At 43.8% G+C, this 18,796-nt stretch overlaps 1 protein-coding gene across 3 annotated transcripts in view; it reads right to left on the reverse strand.

The window, feature by feature from the left end:
* Nucleotides 1–300: 300 nt before the first annotated feature.
* The window catches only part of GNE (glucosamine (UDP-N-acetyl)-2-epimerase/N-acetylmannosamine kinase), a 46,596-nt gene continuing 28,100 nt past the window's right edge, over nucleotides 301–18,796 (reverse strand). For all 3 annotated transcript variants that reach the window (XM_047699315.1, XM_047699316.1, XM_047699317.1), the window contains exons 4-12: nucleotides 16,545–16,697; nucleotides 14,213–14,425; nucleotides 10,883–10,970; nucleotides 9,647–9,857; nucleotides 7,427–7,556; nucleotides 6,857–7,078; nucleotides 4,809–4,991; nucleotides 2,200–2,316; nucleotides 301–999 (exon numbers count right to left, since the gene is read on the reverse strand). In XM_047699315.1, the coding sequence (XP_047555271.1) occupies nucleotides 764–999; nucleotides 2,200–2,316; nucleotides 4,809–4,991; nucleotides 6,857–7,078; nucleotides 7,427–7,556; nucleotides 9,647–9,857; nucleotides 10,883–10,970; nucleotides 14,213–14,425; nucleotides 16,545–16,697 (1,553 nt within the window). In that variant the 3' untranslated portion in view covers nucleotides 301–763. The remainder of the gene's footprint in view (nucleotides 1,000–2,199; nucleotides 2,317–4,808; nucleotides 4,992–6,856; nucleotides 7,079–7,426; nucleotides 7,557–9,646; nucleotides 9,858–10,882; nucleotides 10,971–14,212; nucleotides 14,426–16,544; nucleotides 16,698–18,796) is intronic.

Genomic DNA, 18,796 nt, shown 5'->3' on the forward strand with positions numbered 1-18,796 from the left:
CTGTCGGTCGCAAAGATCCTTTGGGGATGGTTAATCTCCTTGCAAAGGCTGTAAGTCCTAGTGGCTTCTCAGCTGTCCTTAAGAAGATAAGGACAAGGTCAAGAAGGTGACTCATTCAGATCCCTAAAGTTGCTCAAGATTCTGCAAGGGTCATAAATAACAGCATTAAGCAAACAACATTTGGGGATGACAGAGGTGTCCAATGTCTTGACTGCAGTGATGGTTTCACAGGGGTATACATATGTCAAAGCTTATCAAATTGTACACTTTTAAAAATACCTCAGGAAAGCGGTTTTTAAAAAAAAGTTTACTCAAGCCTTTCACAGTGTTATTTCCTTCTGTTTCCTGACCGGATCCCTTTCTGCAATCGGAGTTTAGGGCCAGAGGAGGAAGGATGAACGATCTACACTCCAGTCTTGAGGCCCCGCCTCAGGCAAGGCCTGTAGGTCTACGTGGTCCATCTAGTAGCAAAGCCCTGAGGTGTCCTTGTCTACTGTCACAGCAACTTTGGCACAGAAGATTGTGACTGGTGCTTAGAGGGTTTGAGCTGAAATGACCCCAGAAGGAGCAGCATCTACAAAAATGGGGGTTGGGAAAGGTGGCTTCGGAAGAGGAGACTAAAAGCAAAAATTTAACTGCCGAAGTCACCTGCCAAATACCAAATTTAAATACCAAATCTGCTTTTTAAGAAATGCTTGTCTAAAAGACAACCTGATTCCACGAAGCAGCTTAGAGTCTCGGTCCGGGTGCACCCCTGGGAGGCCTAGCAGATCCTGCGAGTCGTGTAGTCCAGAACCATGCTGGCGGCACCGAGCAGGGCAGGGTCCACCAAATCCGACACCACCACGTCTACATCCTGAACCGAGGACAAGGCTTGCTGGCGGATGACGTCTTTGACGATGTGGATGTAGTGACTGGCTAGGACTCCAGAGAGGATCACAAGGGAAGGATTTATGGTGTGGAGGATGTTCACAACCCCAAGACCCAAAGCCGTTCCAGCTACAAGAAAACAAAAAAAGAAAGTAAATCTTGAGAGCCAAATCAAGCCTGGGTGGCTCAGGTCAGGACTGGGCTCCAGCCAGCGCTGGGCTCCTTGCTCAGTGGGGAGTCTGTCTTTCTGCCTGTATAGCTAGCTGGCTATACTCCCCCTGCTAGTACACTCTTTCTCTCTAATAAATACAATCTTTAAGAAACAAAGCAAACAAACAAAAAAACCCACCAGGGGCACCTGGGTGGCTCAGTGGGTTAAAGCCTCTGCCTTCAGCTCAGGTCATGATCCCGGGGTCCTGGGATCGAGCCCCACATTGGCCTCTACTCAGCGGGGAGCCTGCTTCCTCCTCTCTCTTGGCCTGTATCTCTGCCTACTTGTTATCTCTGTCTGTCAAATAAATAAATAAAATCTTTAAAAAGAAAAAAAACAAAACAAAAAAACCCACCATAACAAAAAACCCACCAGAGCATGGTAGAAAAGAGCCAGCAGCCCGGAATACTTAGTACGTTCTCACTATGTAACAGAAAACTGGTGGTTGTAAAGAGATGTGTGATTTTTTTTTTTTTTTTTACTTTTTAAGGATTTTGTTTATTTATTTGACAGAGAGATAAGAGAGAAAATACAAACAGGGGGAGTGGGAGAGGGAGAAGCAGGCCTCCCGCCAAGCAGGGAGCCCAATGTGGGGCTTAATCCCAGGGCCCCAGGACCATGACCTCAGCCAAAGACAGATGCTTAATGACTGAGCCACCCAGGCACCCCATGATTTATTCTTAATATGAGAAAATGATGTTATGCTTTAAAATTTTAAAAGCTAGGTATTAAAAAATAAAAGCTAGGTATACTATATACTATACCATATGATCTCTACTATGTTTAAAAAAAAAAAAAAAGGAAAGACTGGAAGGAAATGTTAATAGTTCATCTCTGAATGGTTAAAACTTGAAGTGATACTTTTTCTTACTCTCCTATAAGATGGACAAGTAGTTTATTCATAGTCGTAAAACGAAACAAAAAACCTGTTTAATAACGGCAGTGCTGCCAAATACCTCAAACGCCATTCCCTTTTTCTCTCTCAGAAAGCAGGAAAACACCTCCGGACACATGTTGCAGAGCGCTGGTCCCGAGGGAAGCTGGGTGTGTGCGGGAGCCTGGGGAAGGCCAAGGGCCCGCCCATGGCAGGGCTGCCCGGATCGGAGCCACACCCTCACCTGTTCTCAAGATGCTCTGGGCCTTGACGTTGCCAAGTTTCGCAGCTTGGATGAGATGGGCCGCGCTCACGGCCTCGTCTTTCGGCACTGCCATCCCTTCCACCAAGAGCAGGTCCTCTGAGCAGCGGGGAGAAGCAGCAGTCATTAGCGAGCTGTGGCAGCCCTCCAGGGGCCGGGCTGAGAAGTCCGCCTGCACCCGAGGGCAGCAAGCCCTCCCACCAGAGCCTCCTAGCCAGCCCTCGAGCTTCCGACTTCTCACTGACTCAACTATTTCTCTCCTTCCTTGATCCATCCCAGGTGCACGTCGGGTCACTTGCAGCCCCCCCCCCCCCCCCCCCCCGCCATTCTAGGGCACCGCCTAAAGCACTAACATGGACAGGGGTTCAGTCGCCAGCTCGGCCATGACCCGCGGCACAGCCCCATCCAGGTCACATCACCTCTGGAGCCTTCTCTAGAAAATGGGGGTAACACCACGTACCCTAGCAGGATTATTTGAGGAACTATATGAGATCATGGACAATAAAAGAGCTCAGTCAAAAAGAGAGCCAGAGTCAGTGCTCACTCAACAGTAAGTAGGTCCACTATCTGCAGTCCTTGTCTTTCCCGCCCCGCACTCTGCCCATCATGGACCCAGGTCCATCTCCCTCCTCATCTGCTATCATGCTTGGGCTCTGATGAGAGCAAATCCCAACACGCAGGCTGCTATCCCGCCCGCCCCCCACCCTGGGGTCTCCTCACAGCTACCCTGCCAGCTCTCTCCCATTCCCCCTCAGGGCTCTTCTCAGTTTCCACCATCTCAAACCTTCTACCCTGTCCCCACCATCACGAGATCTCTGGACTGCTGACCTCTCCGAGAGAGGACCCCACGAGGCAGGGGTTCCATTACTTTCCTGCCCCTGCCTAAAAAGACATCTGTATCTGCACACCTTCATGCTCCCTCTCTGTCTCTCAGGCCTGCCGCCCAGGCCTTGCAGCTCATCCCCCCGCTCCTCAGGAGCCTTGCGGTGGGGACTCAAGCGCCCCTTCTCTCCTGCTTTCTCCAACTTCACTTCCATCCCCGCCGCCTGCAGGCGCTCACAGTCTCCCTGTCCTCAAAGCACTTCCCTCTCCCTCAGTGCAGTCAGGCTTCTGTTCCCGATACTGAATTCACTGAATTCGCTCTTTCTTAAGACATGAATTTGCCCCCAGGGGAACAAAAACTAGTTTCTGAGACAAAAGAGAAAAAAAAAAGCTTACTCTTTTTATACAAATAGTACATAAACACAAACAGATAAACAGTGGATCTGCGGTACTGAAGCAGCATGTGTGGGGGCCATGATTAGGGAAAAAGTGTCTGAACAGGCCCCTAAGGGAGGCTAATGATAAAAATGAAGTTGAAAAAGTTTTTCAGGGTTTCAAATGATGTCCTCATGGCCAAAGCCAATAGGAACTCTTCTGATTTTCTCTTACTCATAAGCAGCGCTTGACATTCCAACTACTCCCCCCACCTTGAAACTCTCCCTTCGGCTTCTGTGATTTTACCTTTTCCTGGTTTTCCTTTCTGCCTGTTAAATGCTGTTTTACAGGATTCCACCCCGGACTCTTGCCTCCCTCCAAATCTCATGCAGAGGTTTAACTGACACCTCAGTGCTAATGATTCCCAAATCCCCACCTCTAGCCCAGTCCTCTCTCCTGAGCACCAGAGCCCCGTAGCCAGCTGCCGCCCGCACATTTCCAGTGACGTCCCACAGGCACCCAACCATCCCCTTCTGCCACAGCTGGTTTCTCCTCCTATATTCCCAACCCATCCAACCAGAAAACCAGAAGTCAATCTAGAATGGCACCATCTAAAGCTACTCCACTCAACTAGTAATTTTCTCCCCAAAAACAGAGAGCTCAGTTTCGTGAAGAGGCTAAAATTCAGATATGACCATGGTTTTCCCCCTAGAAGGTCTCAATGTCTTCTCCATTGGCTGCTGGTCTTGGCCTCACATCTTAAACATTTGACCCTATGTTGTCCTTTATGCTCCTACAGCACTGTTTCCCAGGCTTGAGAGCATCCTGGGCTCATCCAAACTTGCCCTGCTAATTCTATTTAGCCTCTCTCAACCCCAGAGAGCACCCTAACACTCCCTTCCCTGTATGAAGAGGGCAAGGAGGGAACACTGGTGTCCTTATGTGCATCTACATTCCCAGGCCAGCATTCTCAGCACACCTGATGCTGTATTATAATGACAGTAAATGACTCCCTCTTGCATTAGACCAGAAACCATCCTGACTTTTATAACATGTCCAGAAACAACTAATTCAAATAGACTTCTTGGAGCTCACAACTGTAATGTGTTAATTCACTTAGTGCTTGGGCTAGGGGCTGAGGAGACAACAGTCAAATCTTCCCCCGCTGTCGGGAGTACAAGACCCTTGTCCATCCCCACACGGAGCGGAAAGTGTTAAGATGGGTCAGGACTAAGGGGATTTTCAGAGCTTGGGCATGAGGAAGCCCCAGCTTTCCTCCAGAAAGCGAGAAGGGTAGTAGTTCTGGCTTCGGTATCCAGCTCTTTCTGGAACATCTACTTTGAAATACTTGTCTACTGTTTAACTATTTAATTCCTCGGGCGAAAGAAACCAACCATCATGTAGCTTCTTTGCTTCCCTCTGCAAGGCCGTTCCAGAGGCATAGGCTTCAATACATCCACGACCTCCACAGGAACAGTCAGGCCCATCCAGAGACACAACAAGGTGGCCAAGTTCTGCAGCACAGAAGGAGCTTCCGTGGATCAGCTCGTGCTGATGGATGATCCCCCCGCCGATCCCTGCAACGAGAGAACAGTCACCGAGGTGGCTCTCAGCAAAGCTTCGTCTGTTTAGCAATGTGGCACGTGGGGTTCTTTCCTAAGTAGCTGACATTTAACTAATTACCAGCATTTCACCTGGAAGCATTCTGGAGGGAAATGCTTTAAGCAGATCCCCAACCCTAACCCTAATGCCGCAAGCCTGTGTTGCATCTACTTGGCTCGCTGTGGTTTCAACGACAGCTGTGGGGAACAGACCCCTGTAGGCTCAGACTTACTGTGTGACAAGTATGCCACCTCAGGCTCTCACGGCCTGTCTCCTCACCGAGGCCATCTCTAACAATAAAGAGTCTCATCACCCATGAGAGCACAGGATGTCCTCAACCAAGCAAGACAAGAGCCAGCAGAGTCTAGTGGACAATTCTGCATGGTCTTCTGCAGACTTCTTGGGAGGTTCTGGTAGATTTCAGCCCCCACTGCCCTCAAGACGACCTGGATAATGGCTTTCCACCTACTCTGTTCTCTTCCCGCTCCTTCATTCCTGCTTCTCAGGATCACCTCCTACATAAAATACCCTAAGCCCTCATCTTGGGCTCTGGTGTAGGGGAAACCCAAGAAAAGACCATCTTTCCAAAGTATATCATGTACCACCCTGTTTCTCAAACAAAGCGTACAAAATATGATTTTGCCTCTTCTTAATGCACCACGTCTAAAAATCTGTGACTCAGTGATTATGAATATCAATGACTCTCTTGTTTCATGGAGTTTAGGAGTCATTAAGGAGGAAAGCCTGAGAAGGCCCTGCTTTCTTATCCTGCCATCAGTTACTTCCCATGGCACCTACTCTTCAACTCCTCCCCTCTAATCTGCAGACTGTCCACTCTGACAGAACATCTAGGAAATGATATGCAACCTTGCTAAAACTGTGTCTGAGACTAGGAGAAGGGCTTGAGCTTTCAGGGGAGGTAGAGAGGAGTTGAAGAGCACACACATTTTGAGGTTAGACCTATCTGGGATCACATGGTGGCTCAACCACCTACTGGCTGAGTCTGTTTCCTCATTTGGAAAACAAAGCAGGACATAAGCAAAAATGGGGGAGTAGGCAGCTCCAGAAGTCCATCCCTCCACTAAAGCAATGAATAAATCGGCAAAAACTGTCACAACCAATTTTTTTGGAACTCTGGAAACTAACAAGTTTGTAACAAAAAGAGGAATGCTTAATCAAGGAAAAAAAAAAAAAAAAACCAAACAGCTGAATTTTAATAAGAAGGCTTTCTGGCACTTTCTGATCCCAACACCTGCTCCCCTGTTTGGAGCCCTGAACCAGCCCACATTCTCAGCAAAGATGGCAATACTGGAGTAAGCAAGACAAACTCTATTTTCAAAAAACTGTTCTAGTTTGTTTTCACCTGCTTGGCACCTCCTAGAGGACCAGCTCAAAGAGTTTGTTATGTCATCTACCACAGAACTGGAGGGGGCTACCCGGGGCGGGGGCGGGGAGTGGAGGAGTGTTGTCAAAGACATTTAAAGGAAAAATCTGTTTATTAGTCTCTGCTGCCCAGGACAACAGCTGCTAGTTGAGGCAAGTATTATACTAACCAAAAAGACTGGGACGAGAAGCTGGCAAGGAGAAGCTTCAGGGAGTAAGGGCTCTGAATAGCTCTGACAAGTCCTTGGGAGTCTGAGGTCCACATGCATACCCAGGGCAGGGCACACGCTTAGGAAAGCCTAGGAGGGCCCTATGCGCTCACACAGGGCTCCCCTTCTGGCTCTACTCAAGCAGGAGGTGGAGACTGAAGCAGACTTACAAGCTACCTGGAGGACACTGAGGGCATGTCCCAACACACACTCGAACTCCCAAAGCGACCTTCACTTACTCCACTCACCTGTGCCTGTGATAAGTGTCACAAAGTTTTCCAGGCCCTTTCCTTGGCCAAATTTCCTTTCTGCCAGGGCAGCACAATTGCCATCGTTGTCCACCCACACGGGGAGATGCAAGGTGTCAGAGAGCGGGCTCCTGAGGTCCACAGAGTTCCACTCTTGAATCAGTTTGGTTGAATGCAGCACAACTCCTTCCCGAGGATTTACACGGCCGCCCGTAGAAATACCTGAGCTCCACCACACACGCCAGGAAAACAATTCTCATAAGCAATCTTAGAAAAAAGTGCGCACTTTCTGGGTTTCAAACACAAATTAATTCACCCAAAATCTCCTAAGGCGAATATTACCAAAGACTGCAAGGAAATGTCAGGCAATTCTGAGCTACATCTGTAGCTCCCCACCACTGTACCCATAATGATGGCTACTGTTCCAGAAAGTCCCCATGCTTGGGACCCACAGACAGGACCTGGAGCCACATACACAGGGCAGTGACCTGATGGGTCAGTCATGCATCAGAACTCAGTAAACTCTGTATCAAAATGAACATTTCTTGAATATGCAATTCACAAGCTCACCTACTCCCAAAATTCTGCAGTTCAGTTTTACAGCTTCTGCCGCAGCTTCTACACACATCTGTAGGATTAAATTAATCCTCTCTTCGTAGGTTTTAGGATTGAACTGAGTATACTTCTTAACAATTTCACCCTAAAAGAGAAAACAAACAACCCCTATCTCACTGATCTTACCTAAGGAGCGTCCTGTGAATTTTCTGACCTCTTTCATGCTGAATCAGGCTTCGCTACAGGATGGAGAGGCCTGCAGACCCTGCTGAGTGCTCGGAGGGGAGCCGCTCCCACGTGGGCCAGCCCTGGGGTCCACCCCAGCCGTCTTGGGGAAGCCATCCCCAGGAGTGGCGGCTCCAAAGCAAACCCCGGGCCCTCACCACGCCAAGTGAATGCTGTCTCATCTCAATCTTCGTGAGAAGGTCATAGTTTACTCTTTCGGGGTGATCAAATTTCCTTGCTTAAAAACTAAAGCCGTTAAATAAATATGCTAAGGAGGTTAAGCTTTAATCACCCATAAAGGAAAGCCGTAAGAGCAGGGTTCTACGATGTTTACATTACCACGCTTTGGGGGCAGCCCTCTCAGGCCCCCTCCCTCCCTAGGAGCTTTGTACTATCACTTTGCTGTTGCTCAATAAACTTTGCTTTGCTGCCCGCCCCCACAAAATAAATAAATTACTGTGGTTTGTGATAGGTTTTAATACTATGTCAAGGAGAGTCTCTCCTAAATTATTCTTTTTTTTTTTTTAAAGATTTTATTTATTTATTAACAGACAGAGATCACAAGTAGTCAGAGAAGCAGGCAGAGAGAGAGAGGAGGAAGCAGGCTCCCTGCCGAGCAGAGACCCCGATGTGGGGCTCAATCCCAGGACCCTGGGATCATGACCCGAGCCAAAGGCAGAGGCTTTAACCCACTGAGCCACCCAGGCGCCCCTCTCCTAAATTATTTTTTAAAAAATTTTTTTTTTTAAAGAAAAAAAAAAAAAAAAAAGCTGGCTGTGGAGCCTACTTAAACTAAATAAACAAACAAGAAAGCAAACCTAACTTGTGCTTCTCGATGTTCACTGTGCAGCAGAATCACCCATACTTTGAATAAATACCGATGTTGCCCAGAGATTCAAATTAGTCTTGGGGTGGGAGCCAGGTATCTATATATTTTTTAAAGCTTCTAGGTAATGCTAATGTGCAGTCAGCTAACAAACACTCACAGGAAAACTCAAAAATCTTTGCCTAAAAGTTCATGTTAAGTAGGAAGTCACTGATATTTATATATTTATCCTAACATCTAACCATTTTGCTCAGGTGTCTTTTTAATTCTGCAAGCTTATTTATTCATATTGTCTATAATATTTTTTGTTTTACTCTGTGCACAATTTCCACTTGTGATGTCTGTCCCTTGCTTTTATTCCCTTCCTAACTTCCAGAATTATGTGCAATAATGTTGCAGAAAACATCTTTCTTTTCTTCTTGTTAAGAGGAATGTTTCTAGAATTTGACCACTACAGAGGGTTCTGGCCAGTGATACAGAAAGATCATCTTTAAGAAAACCTTCTATTAATGCTTTTTAAAGAGTATTTACAAAGGAGACATTGGTCTCTTTTGAGAAAATTATGTTTTGTTTTGCTTTATTTGACCTAAACAACTTTATTTTTTAAATCCTTGCCATTTCTCACAGACTCCTAAAATTTTACATACCTACAATATTTCAAAGGTTTTTCTAGTACGTTTATTCTTAAGTCATCAGAGGTCATTTTAACATGAACCATTTATGTTTTTATGAAGGCGTTCTCAGTTTCTGTCAACACTGTGTTGATCTTTTGGTTACGGGACTGAAGGTATGCTGTACTCAACTAAAATCATGTTCTATCTAGAGAAGATGCAATTCCCTTCACCATTTGCTGACACCCTTCCCCAGACAGTGACAGTAATCAGCACACTCCATGCTTTACCAAGTACAGAATTCCAGGTCTCCTGGATGGCAAGAGCCCTCTCTGCTGCTAAGGGGTCTCCCACTGTCAACTCAAGTCTACTAACTTGGATTCCCAGAAAATTTTACTTCTTTGAAATGTTAATGCTTAGTAAAATAGTGAGGCAAACATTGTAATGGATCCAAATGTCAATACTGTGGGCAAATGATTACAAGCTCTAATGTATGTTTCTAGTCCTACCTTCCAAACATACTTAAAAAAAATCATTTACATAAGATATGATGTTAAGACTTAGGAATTCTACCTTCATGCTGACTATTGCGACACGGAGGTTTGTCCCACCGAGATCAACAGCCAAGGCACTTAGAGTTTCAAGAATATGGTCAATATCTTGAGAGATATTCTCCTTCACAGGAGGAAAGCAGAATTTCTTTTGTAGTGGCTCTTGGAGATCAATAGATTTAAGAAACTTCAAAATCCTCGGAACAGCATTTCCATCCCCATAGATCTTTGAACTGCAATATCAAAAAAGTCAATTAAACACTTCTCTCATACATTTTAAATGACATGGAGGACATGGTGCTAATAGAAACCGAGACTTCAGGTAATAAAAAGTTGTGCTTCTTCATTTTAAAATAACATCTGATATCACCAGCAACACAGTAAGTATGTGCACATTACTCACAGAAGGTCTAATTCTACTGTTGACTGAAATACAGCTATTTTCAGCCTCAGATACCAATAATGAATGCCTCTATCATTAAGGACAAATTATGTTAGTTAAGCCAATTTCAGACTGTAACCTAGTTTGGGACAACAAATTTATTTATTTATTGCTTTCTTCATCTTTGCATTCATGGGAAAAGTGGTTATTTTCAGAATTCAAACATTCAAATATAGGAAAATCTCATTACTTTGAAAGAGAGAGGAGAGCAGTCTAAATTACAAGGTTGAACTAGACTATTTTTAAAGAAATCAATTATTTTCTACTATTTACAAAAAGTCAAAATAGGTTCAAGAAGTATTTCCGGGCAGAAGTGCTATATTAATTAACTGAGACAAATAAAAGAAGTTACCCTCCTGAACCCTTGGTAGAATAACAGGGGTTCTATCAGCAAGCCCTGTCTCACTCGTAGCTAGGGGACCCCAATGAATGTAGAATGAAAGCTCTGTTAAAATGACTGAAGAATGATCACAGCTTAAAAATGGTACCTTAGCAACATGGGGGGTTGAGGGGGTAGGAGAAGAGTAAATGAAACAAGATGGGATTGGGAGGGAGACAAACCATAAGTGACTCTTAATCTCACAAAACAAACTGAGGTTTGATGGGGGGATGGGGTTGGGAGAGGCGGGGTGGGGTTATGGATATTGGGGAGGGTATGTGCTATGGTGAGTGCTGTGAAGTGTGTAAACCTGGCGATTCGCAGACCTGTACCCCTGGGGATAAAAATATATGTTTATAAAATTAAAAAAAATAATAAAAAAATGGTACCCAAGGCAGCTCCCCTTTGAAATCACTTTAGAAGGAGTATATACTCACCAAGGGTATTGTTTACCAAACTGAAGGTGCAATGCTTGCAGTATTTTGTCTTGGGTATCGGCATCCCGGACATGAAGGACATTCTCCCCTAGGTGAACCCAGTGACACATTACAATGATTTGAAAGTGGAAATGTCCAAAGAATAAAGAAATTAGCAATGTGTTGTGCTGTGCTCATAATTAAACCTGAAACCCAGAGGACTTCAAATGAGTCCATTAGAGCAACATCCACTTTTCTCCTTTATACGTTTTAAAGCACTCTCGGCAAGATTTCCATGTATCAAATACTTAAGAACACTAGGGTTCTTTATTCCCAAAGAGAATAAATCAAGTTCTTATTGATTTATTGAAATAAATGACCTGCATGAATCTAGCACCTGCGTACCCCTCCCCGCCCTAGTCGTCTGTGTGTCCACTCTCTCCATCCACCTGCCTTCCATCTACTCAGCTGGCTGCTCAACCACTTTGTTTCCATGTATTTTCTGACCAATGTGATGGAGTCAATACAGTGAAAATGGCCATATTTTTTCAATAGATCTGGCTAAGAAGAGAGGAGTGGGAGCTAGAGAGAGGAGTGGGGTTGTTCTTTCTAAGATGTGAGAGGCCGAGGCATGTTTCAGTGAGAAGGAGGCTGAAGATCCATGGCAGAGAAAGGATGCCCCTGCGGTCCCAGAAAAGGCAGGAAGGGTGGGGATCTAGAACATGGGTAGAAGGCTGAGCAGTGGGCAGGACAGAAAGATGCCACACCCTCCAAAGTAAGTAGATAAGAACAAAAGGATGGATAGGCATGTGCTTATCTAAGTGCGGTGACAGAACATACAAGACTGCCTTTGACAACAGAAGATCCGCTGCAAATCCAGTGTTCAATTATCTGTTCGCACAGTCCTACAGCTCTCCGCAGAGTCAACTCCGTCTCTTCAAAGCAATTTCTTTTCTGGGCTTCACTGCTATCACTCTCCTGGATTTCCTCTGACCCCACTGGCATTTTCTTTTCAGTCTTCCTTTCCGGCCCCTTCCTCCTCACTGGAACTCTAAATGCTGAAGGGCTCCAGCGGCTGGTCCTGAGCTCCATTCTCTTCCCTATTTACATGTCGCCCCTGGGCAATCTCATGTAGTCCCTTCGTTTGAAATGACATCTCTGGCAGAGGGCACCCTTATCCTCCATACCCTTTCTCTGTACTTGTAACAGAATTTTTAGCTGCACGTCTGATAATTAAGCTAAAGACTATATTCTTCGGTTTCTCCTACAGCTAGATGTGACCCTGTGACTATATTCTGATAGGATATGTGAAGAAATATTTGCAACTTCCAAGTTGTACTTTTATAAGGAAGGACACCTTTCCTCTCTTCCTTCCCAATGGCTAAAATGTGAACCTGACAGCAAGAGTTGGAGCATCTATCAAGAAGATAGATAGAGGCTAATTCTCTGATGACCATGGAGCTATATCAATGAGAAAGAAAATCTAACTTATTTAGACACTATTATTTTGGGTCTCTCTGTTATAGCAGATGAACGGATATCTTAACTACACACCATCCACTATCAATCACTCTCAAATTTCTGTCTCCCAACTCTGACTCTCCCTACAACTATCAGAGCTGCTTGCTTGCCATGTCCACTTTGAAATCTGATAGGCATCTCAAATTTAACATGGCTACTGGAGAACTCTTAATTCCACCCTCCCAAATGTGTTCCTCCTGCAGTGTCCCCTCTGTCAGGAAAGGGTACCCCGCTGCTCAATCAAAAAAGCCAGAAGTTTCTTCCTTTCACTGCTCACATCCAAGCAGCAGCAAGTACTCTAACAAACCCCAGACCTAAACTTTGTTCCTCTCTGTTATTACCAGGTACTCTAAGCCACTATCAGCTCTCATATGAACTGAAACTCTGAAGTGGTCTCCCTGCTTCCAGTCCTGTCCCACCATACTCCACTCTGCATGGAGCAGCAGAGTGGTCTTTCCAAAATGCAAGTCACATCGTGTCCTCCTCCCATAAATGGCTTCCCATGATACTTAGAAATACATCCCAGATTATCTAACCTGGCTTACGGAGGTCTGCTTTCTTCTCTAACATCATCTCGTATCACTCTTTCTCTTGCCTACTACCCTACAGCTATACTGGCCCTTCTGTTTCTCAGCCACATCAGGCTTGTTCCCATCTTAGGGTCTTCACGCTGGCTGTTCCCTCTTTTCCTCCCTGATCCTCACATAGCAGATTCATTGTCACTCGGGTCTCAGCTGAAGTGTCATCTCCTCAACGAGGCCTTGTCATCTAATGTATCCCATCATATTACCTGTGTTACAGGCTACACAGCACCCAGAAGTTCTGATACTTGTTTTTTTGGTCTATCATCAATCTCCCCTCCTGCTAGAATAAAGTTACGTGAGAGCTCAGCCCGGGTTAGTATAATGTACCACCAAATCCCAGTGCCTAAACACACAGTAGGTGCTTATTAAATATTTTCTTAATGAATGAAGTTGAAAGAATTTCCATTCAATGGGTTGTATCTTCTCTGTGAAGTGGGGAACAAAGTAGTACATTGGGAATGAAAGAGGAAGAAGACCTAAAGGTAACAGAAAATTAGGCTAGCAACTACGAACACAGAAAGAGCAGAGCTGGAACGAACCTCTCTGATTCTAGTCTAGTTCTTTACCCCCAGAGTACATATACTTCCATTAGCTACAGAAATATATTTATATGGATATTATTAGAACTTGGACTAATATTAGTAAGATCTAACTCGACCAGCAAATTCATTAATAATTATCCTTCTTACACTTCTGTTAAGGGGGCATCTTATTTAGAATTTCCATGCTCTAAAGTATTCATTAAAGGAACTCTACTGTACCCGCAAATGAAAGACTGGCATTCATATACTTATAACACAATCATTCTATCTTAAACACGGCCATTAAAGACCATAATCAGCTAAGAAAATCTTAGCTCTGACATTATAAAGACAATAAAAATGTTAAGTGGAAGCATAAAAAAATTGATAATCACTTTGTGCTATTTACAGATTTTAGGCGACAACTGGCCATTTACCTCATTCACGCACTTGTTCATAAAAGTGCATTCCAGCACTGATACATGCAAACCTTGTAATAATTCAAATACATGATAAAAAAAATGTCACAGATGTATAAGGGGGAGTCCATATTTAATGCCTCTCTCCTCACACTTCCCTAGCTACTGCCTACACCAACGGAGGCCAAGTTGCTAATCCGACTGGTCAGACAGCAGGACAACGACCACACTGTGTTCACCAGTGGGCAGGAGCCACTGATTCCATATATATTTCTAGTCAGCTGAAACACAAACTGAGGTAAATACCTGTTTCTCTTCCAATCTGACGTGTTCCCAGATTGATCACAGGTGTTCCAAAAGCTCCAACCTCTCGTACTCCACAGCTGCTGTTCCCAATCATACACCCAGCATGGGCGACCAGCTGTATAAACTGGTCAAATGGGACATGTTTCACTGCACGGAAATTGGGATGATGCTCAATGCCCTTCTTCCGCATCACTCGAACCATCTCTTTGCTCCCTTCGAAAATGGAAAGAACCACCTGTTAAATGGTTTATGAGATAAACCATTTCCCCTGGTAAGTAAAGCCCCACTTCAAAAAACCACCCTATAAAAATTCACGATGGTTATTAGGGAGATGGTAACTTTAATTACTGATCTTTTCAGGAATGCTGAATAGCTAAAATGTCTGGTCAGCTCTCTGCATCAGCTCATCTAGGAACTGTAAACAGCAGCATTTGGGACTTTTCAAACAGATTCAGCAATGTAAATTGCCTTTTATTAATGCCCCCAGTAAAAGCTCTACCTTAAACAGCAATTAAGAGGTTCAAAGACACTCCAGCAGTCTCTATGTCTTAGGCTGGGAGTTCCTAAGTTGAAAAGTCTTGGGTTCCACACACCGAGCTGATCAGAGAGCCTCTGCCTCAGCTAGGCTCATAGTTACTTTAACAGCTCAACTGGACAGCGCTCCCACTCTTATGGACTGAGCGCCAAGAAAATACATGTAGATTCTGATACTGTAGCTGATACTTTATTTCAAATGCATGATTTTTAAAACAAATGTATGAAAGGGAGGCAATACTTAATGCTCGGCTTGCCTCTTTCTCACCCTTTCCTAGCTACCATCTACAAGGGACAAGGTTGCTATCAAGATTGGTTAGACAGCAGGACAGGGACCACAGACCACACCATGTTACCACACTGTGTTCACCAGTGGGCAGGGAGCTACTGACTTAAGAAAAGCTGGACATGCATGTGTTTTCTCTCTTTTTAACATTTTCTGTGGCGAGGTAGGTAACAGATTTAGGGTGTAAGTCCTTACAGCAGGCCTGGCCACATCTCTATGCCCAGTCCTGCTGGAGCACGCCAATCACTGACTATAATTACTATAGTATTTGGTATGCCAGAAGATGGCACTATTCCAAGATTCAGATTTGGGCTCAGTGAAGACTTTCTCTGGCCTTAAGCCTAAACCAGACACTACTTATACTCTGCTTTGTTGGGGAACTGGGCCCTACATCACAAAATGATAAAGAGATGCCATGGTTATTTCCTATTGTTCCTTGTGTGTATTTTATCAAAAACCCTGTGAGGAGGAGAGACATGATTTAGGTACTCCTTGGACCCTTTACTTTCCTAGAAGAAAAATATCTCTAATTCTAAATTATATACTATCAGGAATGTATATAACAAACAGAGTATCGCTGGCAATGAATACTGAGTGAGAGACATATAATTAATTACCAAATGTTTACAGAAAATTGAAAGGATTAGAAGAATCAATATTAAGGTTTTTGCAATACTAGTACACCACCTGGATGAAACCTGGGTTGGGGAGTCTTAATTTCTTTTTTTCCAGCTAAGATCCTATATTATTTCCCCCAAAGAGAAAAGATTATTCAAGAGACACTAGGAGAGGGATACCTTCAGAGTAAGATGGTGACATCTTGGTATTGCAGAGAAGGGTCCTGCCTCCTTCATCAAAAAAAATGCCTAAAATCTCAGCAGTAAGTGGCATCAGCTAAACCAGTAATTCAAAATTCTGCAGTGTCAGGCCCTGCTCTGCATTTCTCATTTATATCTCATCTTCCCGTTAACCTGCTTAAGGTCTCACTAGCACCAAAGGCTACAGTACCGTCCACCAGTAGGAGGTCAACGAGATCAGGCTTGAGGATGAACTGGTTGGGCACTCCAGATTTCAACTGCCTATGCCCAAGACCAAGATATAGCTAATATAAATGAGTAAGAAAACAAGAAATAACAACAGTGGCTAGTATATGGCACTCACTAGGATCATTACTTTCCTAGAGATCCCCTTTCACCTTCAAGGTTAATGTCTTTTAGCTACTGCATTTTCTCACTGGTGGAAACTGGAGGGAAGAGACTAAATTTGGAACTACAGTGGAGGCTGGAGAAATTTTTTGTAGTATTTCTTTCATATTCAGTTTCTACTAAACTTGGCAAAAACATCACAAACTTCCATCTGCTACAAACTCAGCGATCCCCTAATAAATGGAATGCATTTCAGACTACAATGGCTTCAATGGTAAGATCAGCAAGACAGAAGGGGCAGTTAAAAGAAGGCATAATAGAAACATAACATCGGAAAAGTTGGTGGCATAACTTCAGTTTCAATTACCTGCATCAATGTTTGGAAACAGAACTAGGGTCCGCTTGTTAAATGAGATAAGCGCATCCAGTGTTAATTCAAACATTTTTATGGAATGCTTAATGTCAGTGGTCACAGGGTGCTGTAGCGCAACAATGTAATCTTTAGATTTTACATCGTCACCTGTTTAAAGAAAATCAAACCACACTGCTTCATTAGTTAAGAATCTTAAAGAGGAAGAAGCAAATTCTAAAAAGTAAGATCCCAAAGTCTGTGCTTAAAAATTCCAAGATAAAAACAGTTTGCCACATCCCAGGCAGAGTATCTGAATATAGGATCAAATGGTAAGAACACAGAGGAACAAGTCCTAGAATCCAGCAAAAGGCGCTTGCTACCACAAACAACATATGTAACTTTAAAGAGCAGTCACTAGAATCTATTGCTTTAAAATTCAAAGTATTTCAAAGCATTAGAAAAATGTAAATCTTCCCCATTTCTAACCAGTGTTTCTAATGAATTGTCAGCAATGAATGAACTGATGATACTCAAGACAACTTTAATGCATAGCCAGCAGAAATAAGAGAACAAGAAATAACAGTAATGGCTATTTCCCTGCAGAGTGTAGGATCAGTACCTTCCTAGAGATACCCTTCCACCTTCTAAAGTTTATGTCTCTGGGCTACTACATTTTCTCCTTGGTGGAAACCAGAAGGAAGAGACTAAACATGAAACCTCTTGTTCCTCAATGTGCAAATTCTGACATCACTCTGCTTTGTCTCACTCAGCCCTTCTACACAACACTTTCCATTAAGGTATCATCATTTTGTTTAATGTTGTGAAGTTCTCTATTTACTGTGGTATTTCTTTCATTATTGGGAATTTAACAAGTCTTCTTAACCTTTTTTTTTTTTTAAGAGAGGGAAGGGGAGGGGCAGAGGGAGAGGGAGAAAGAATCTTAAGCAGACTCCATGCCCAGCACAGAGCCAGACACAGGGCCCGATCTCATGACCCTGAGATCATGACCAGAGCTGAAATCAAGAGTCAAACACTTAACTAATGGGGCCTACCAGGTGCCCCAAGTCTTTTTAACAATATGCTAATATTTTTACTAGGACTGTTATTTATTCGTGTTCTGAAGATGACGTTGCACGCTCTGAGTGGCCTACCCAACCCTGTTCTTCCTAGAAGCAGAGTAATACCATCCGAAGTTGCAGGTGGAGAAGTACTTACAGGTTTTGCACAAAACATATGGCCACGGGTGGGTGGCTTTGACTCACTGTCTTTTCTTTTCCACTGGCTTTACAAAAAAAAAATCGTTTTTGCTGTTTTGTCATCCTTCTTTTTATAAAGAAGCTGCTGAAATGGTTCCAAATAGAACCTTAAGCCCCACAAGTATAGTCTTGCCACATTTTGCTTTGTAAGGGTTATGTTCTATTCATTACAAGTTTTTCAGAAATACATTTTTTCAGAATCCATCTAGAGCAAACAGAATAATCAGAATGCAAGAGTGTTCACTTAAAGCATACTAATAGAGGGGCACCTGGGGGGCTCAGTTGGTTAAGTGTCTGCCTTTGGCTCAGGTCTTGATGCCAGGGTCCTGGGATCCAGCCCCACATCAGGCTCCCTGCTCAGCTGGAGCCTCTGGCTCTCCACCCAGCTCATCCTCTCTCCTTCTCTCAAATAAATAAAATCTTTTTTTTTTTAAAGAAGCAGCAGCAGCAGCAGCATACAAAAAGGAGAGACTGAAGTGACAGAATTTATTCCACTGGCATTATCTAGACAGGCTCCTTGATAACTAATATCTGTGCAAGGGTAAGAAATACATAGATTGGATTAACGCATTATAGGAAAACCCTATTCCTTACTTGTTCTAATGTGATCTAAATTAAAAATATACACAATCACAAGATACCAGGGTGGCTCAGTCTACTGAGCTCTTATCACAGGGTCTCAGGGTCACAATCTCATGGGTTGTGGGATCAAGCCCCATGTGGGCTCCGCACCCAGCAGGGAGTCTGCCTGAAGATACTCTCCCTCTGTCCCTCCCCACACTTGCTAAAAAAAAAAAAAAGATATATATATCTATATAGGTGTGTGTGTGTGTGTGTGTGTGTGTGTGTATGCATGTGTATATATATATATATATATATATATATATATATATACACATGCATACACACACACACACACACACACACACACTTTCACACACAATCACTAAATCAATTTTTTGTGGAGCCCAACACAGGGTTTGAACTCATGACCCTGAGATCAAGACCGGA

Source organism: Lutra lutra, chromosome 13 (genome assembly GCF_902655055.1).
Source record: "Lutra lutra chromosome 13, mLutLut1.2, whole genome shotgun sequence".
NCBI classification, from domain to species: Eukaryota; Metazoa; Chordata; class Mammalia; order Carnivora; family Mustelidae; genus Lutra; species Lutra lutra.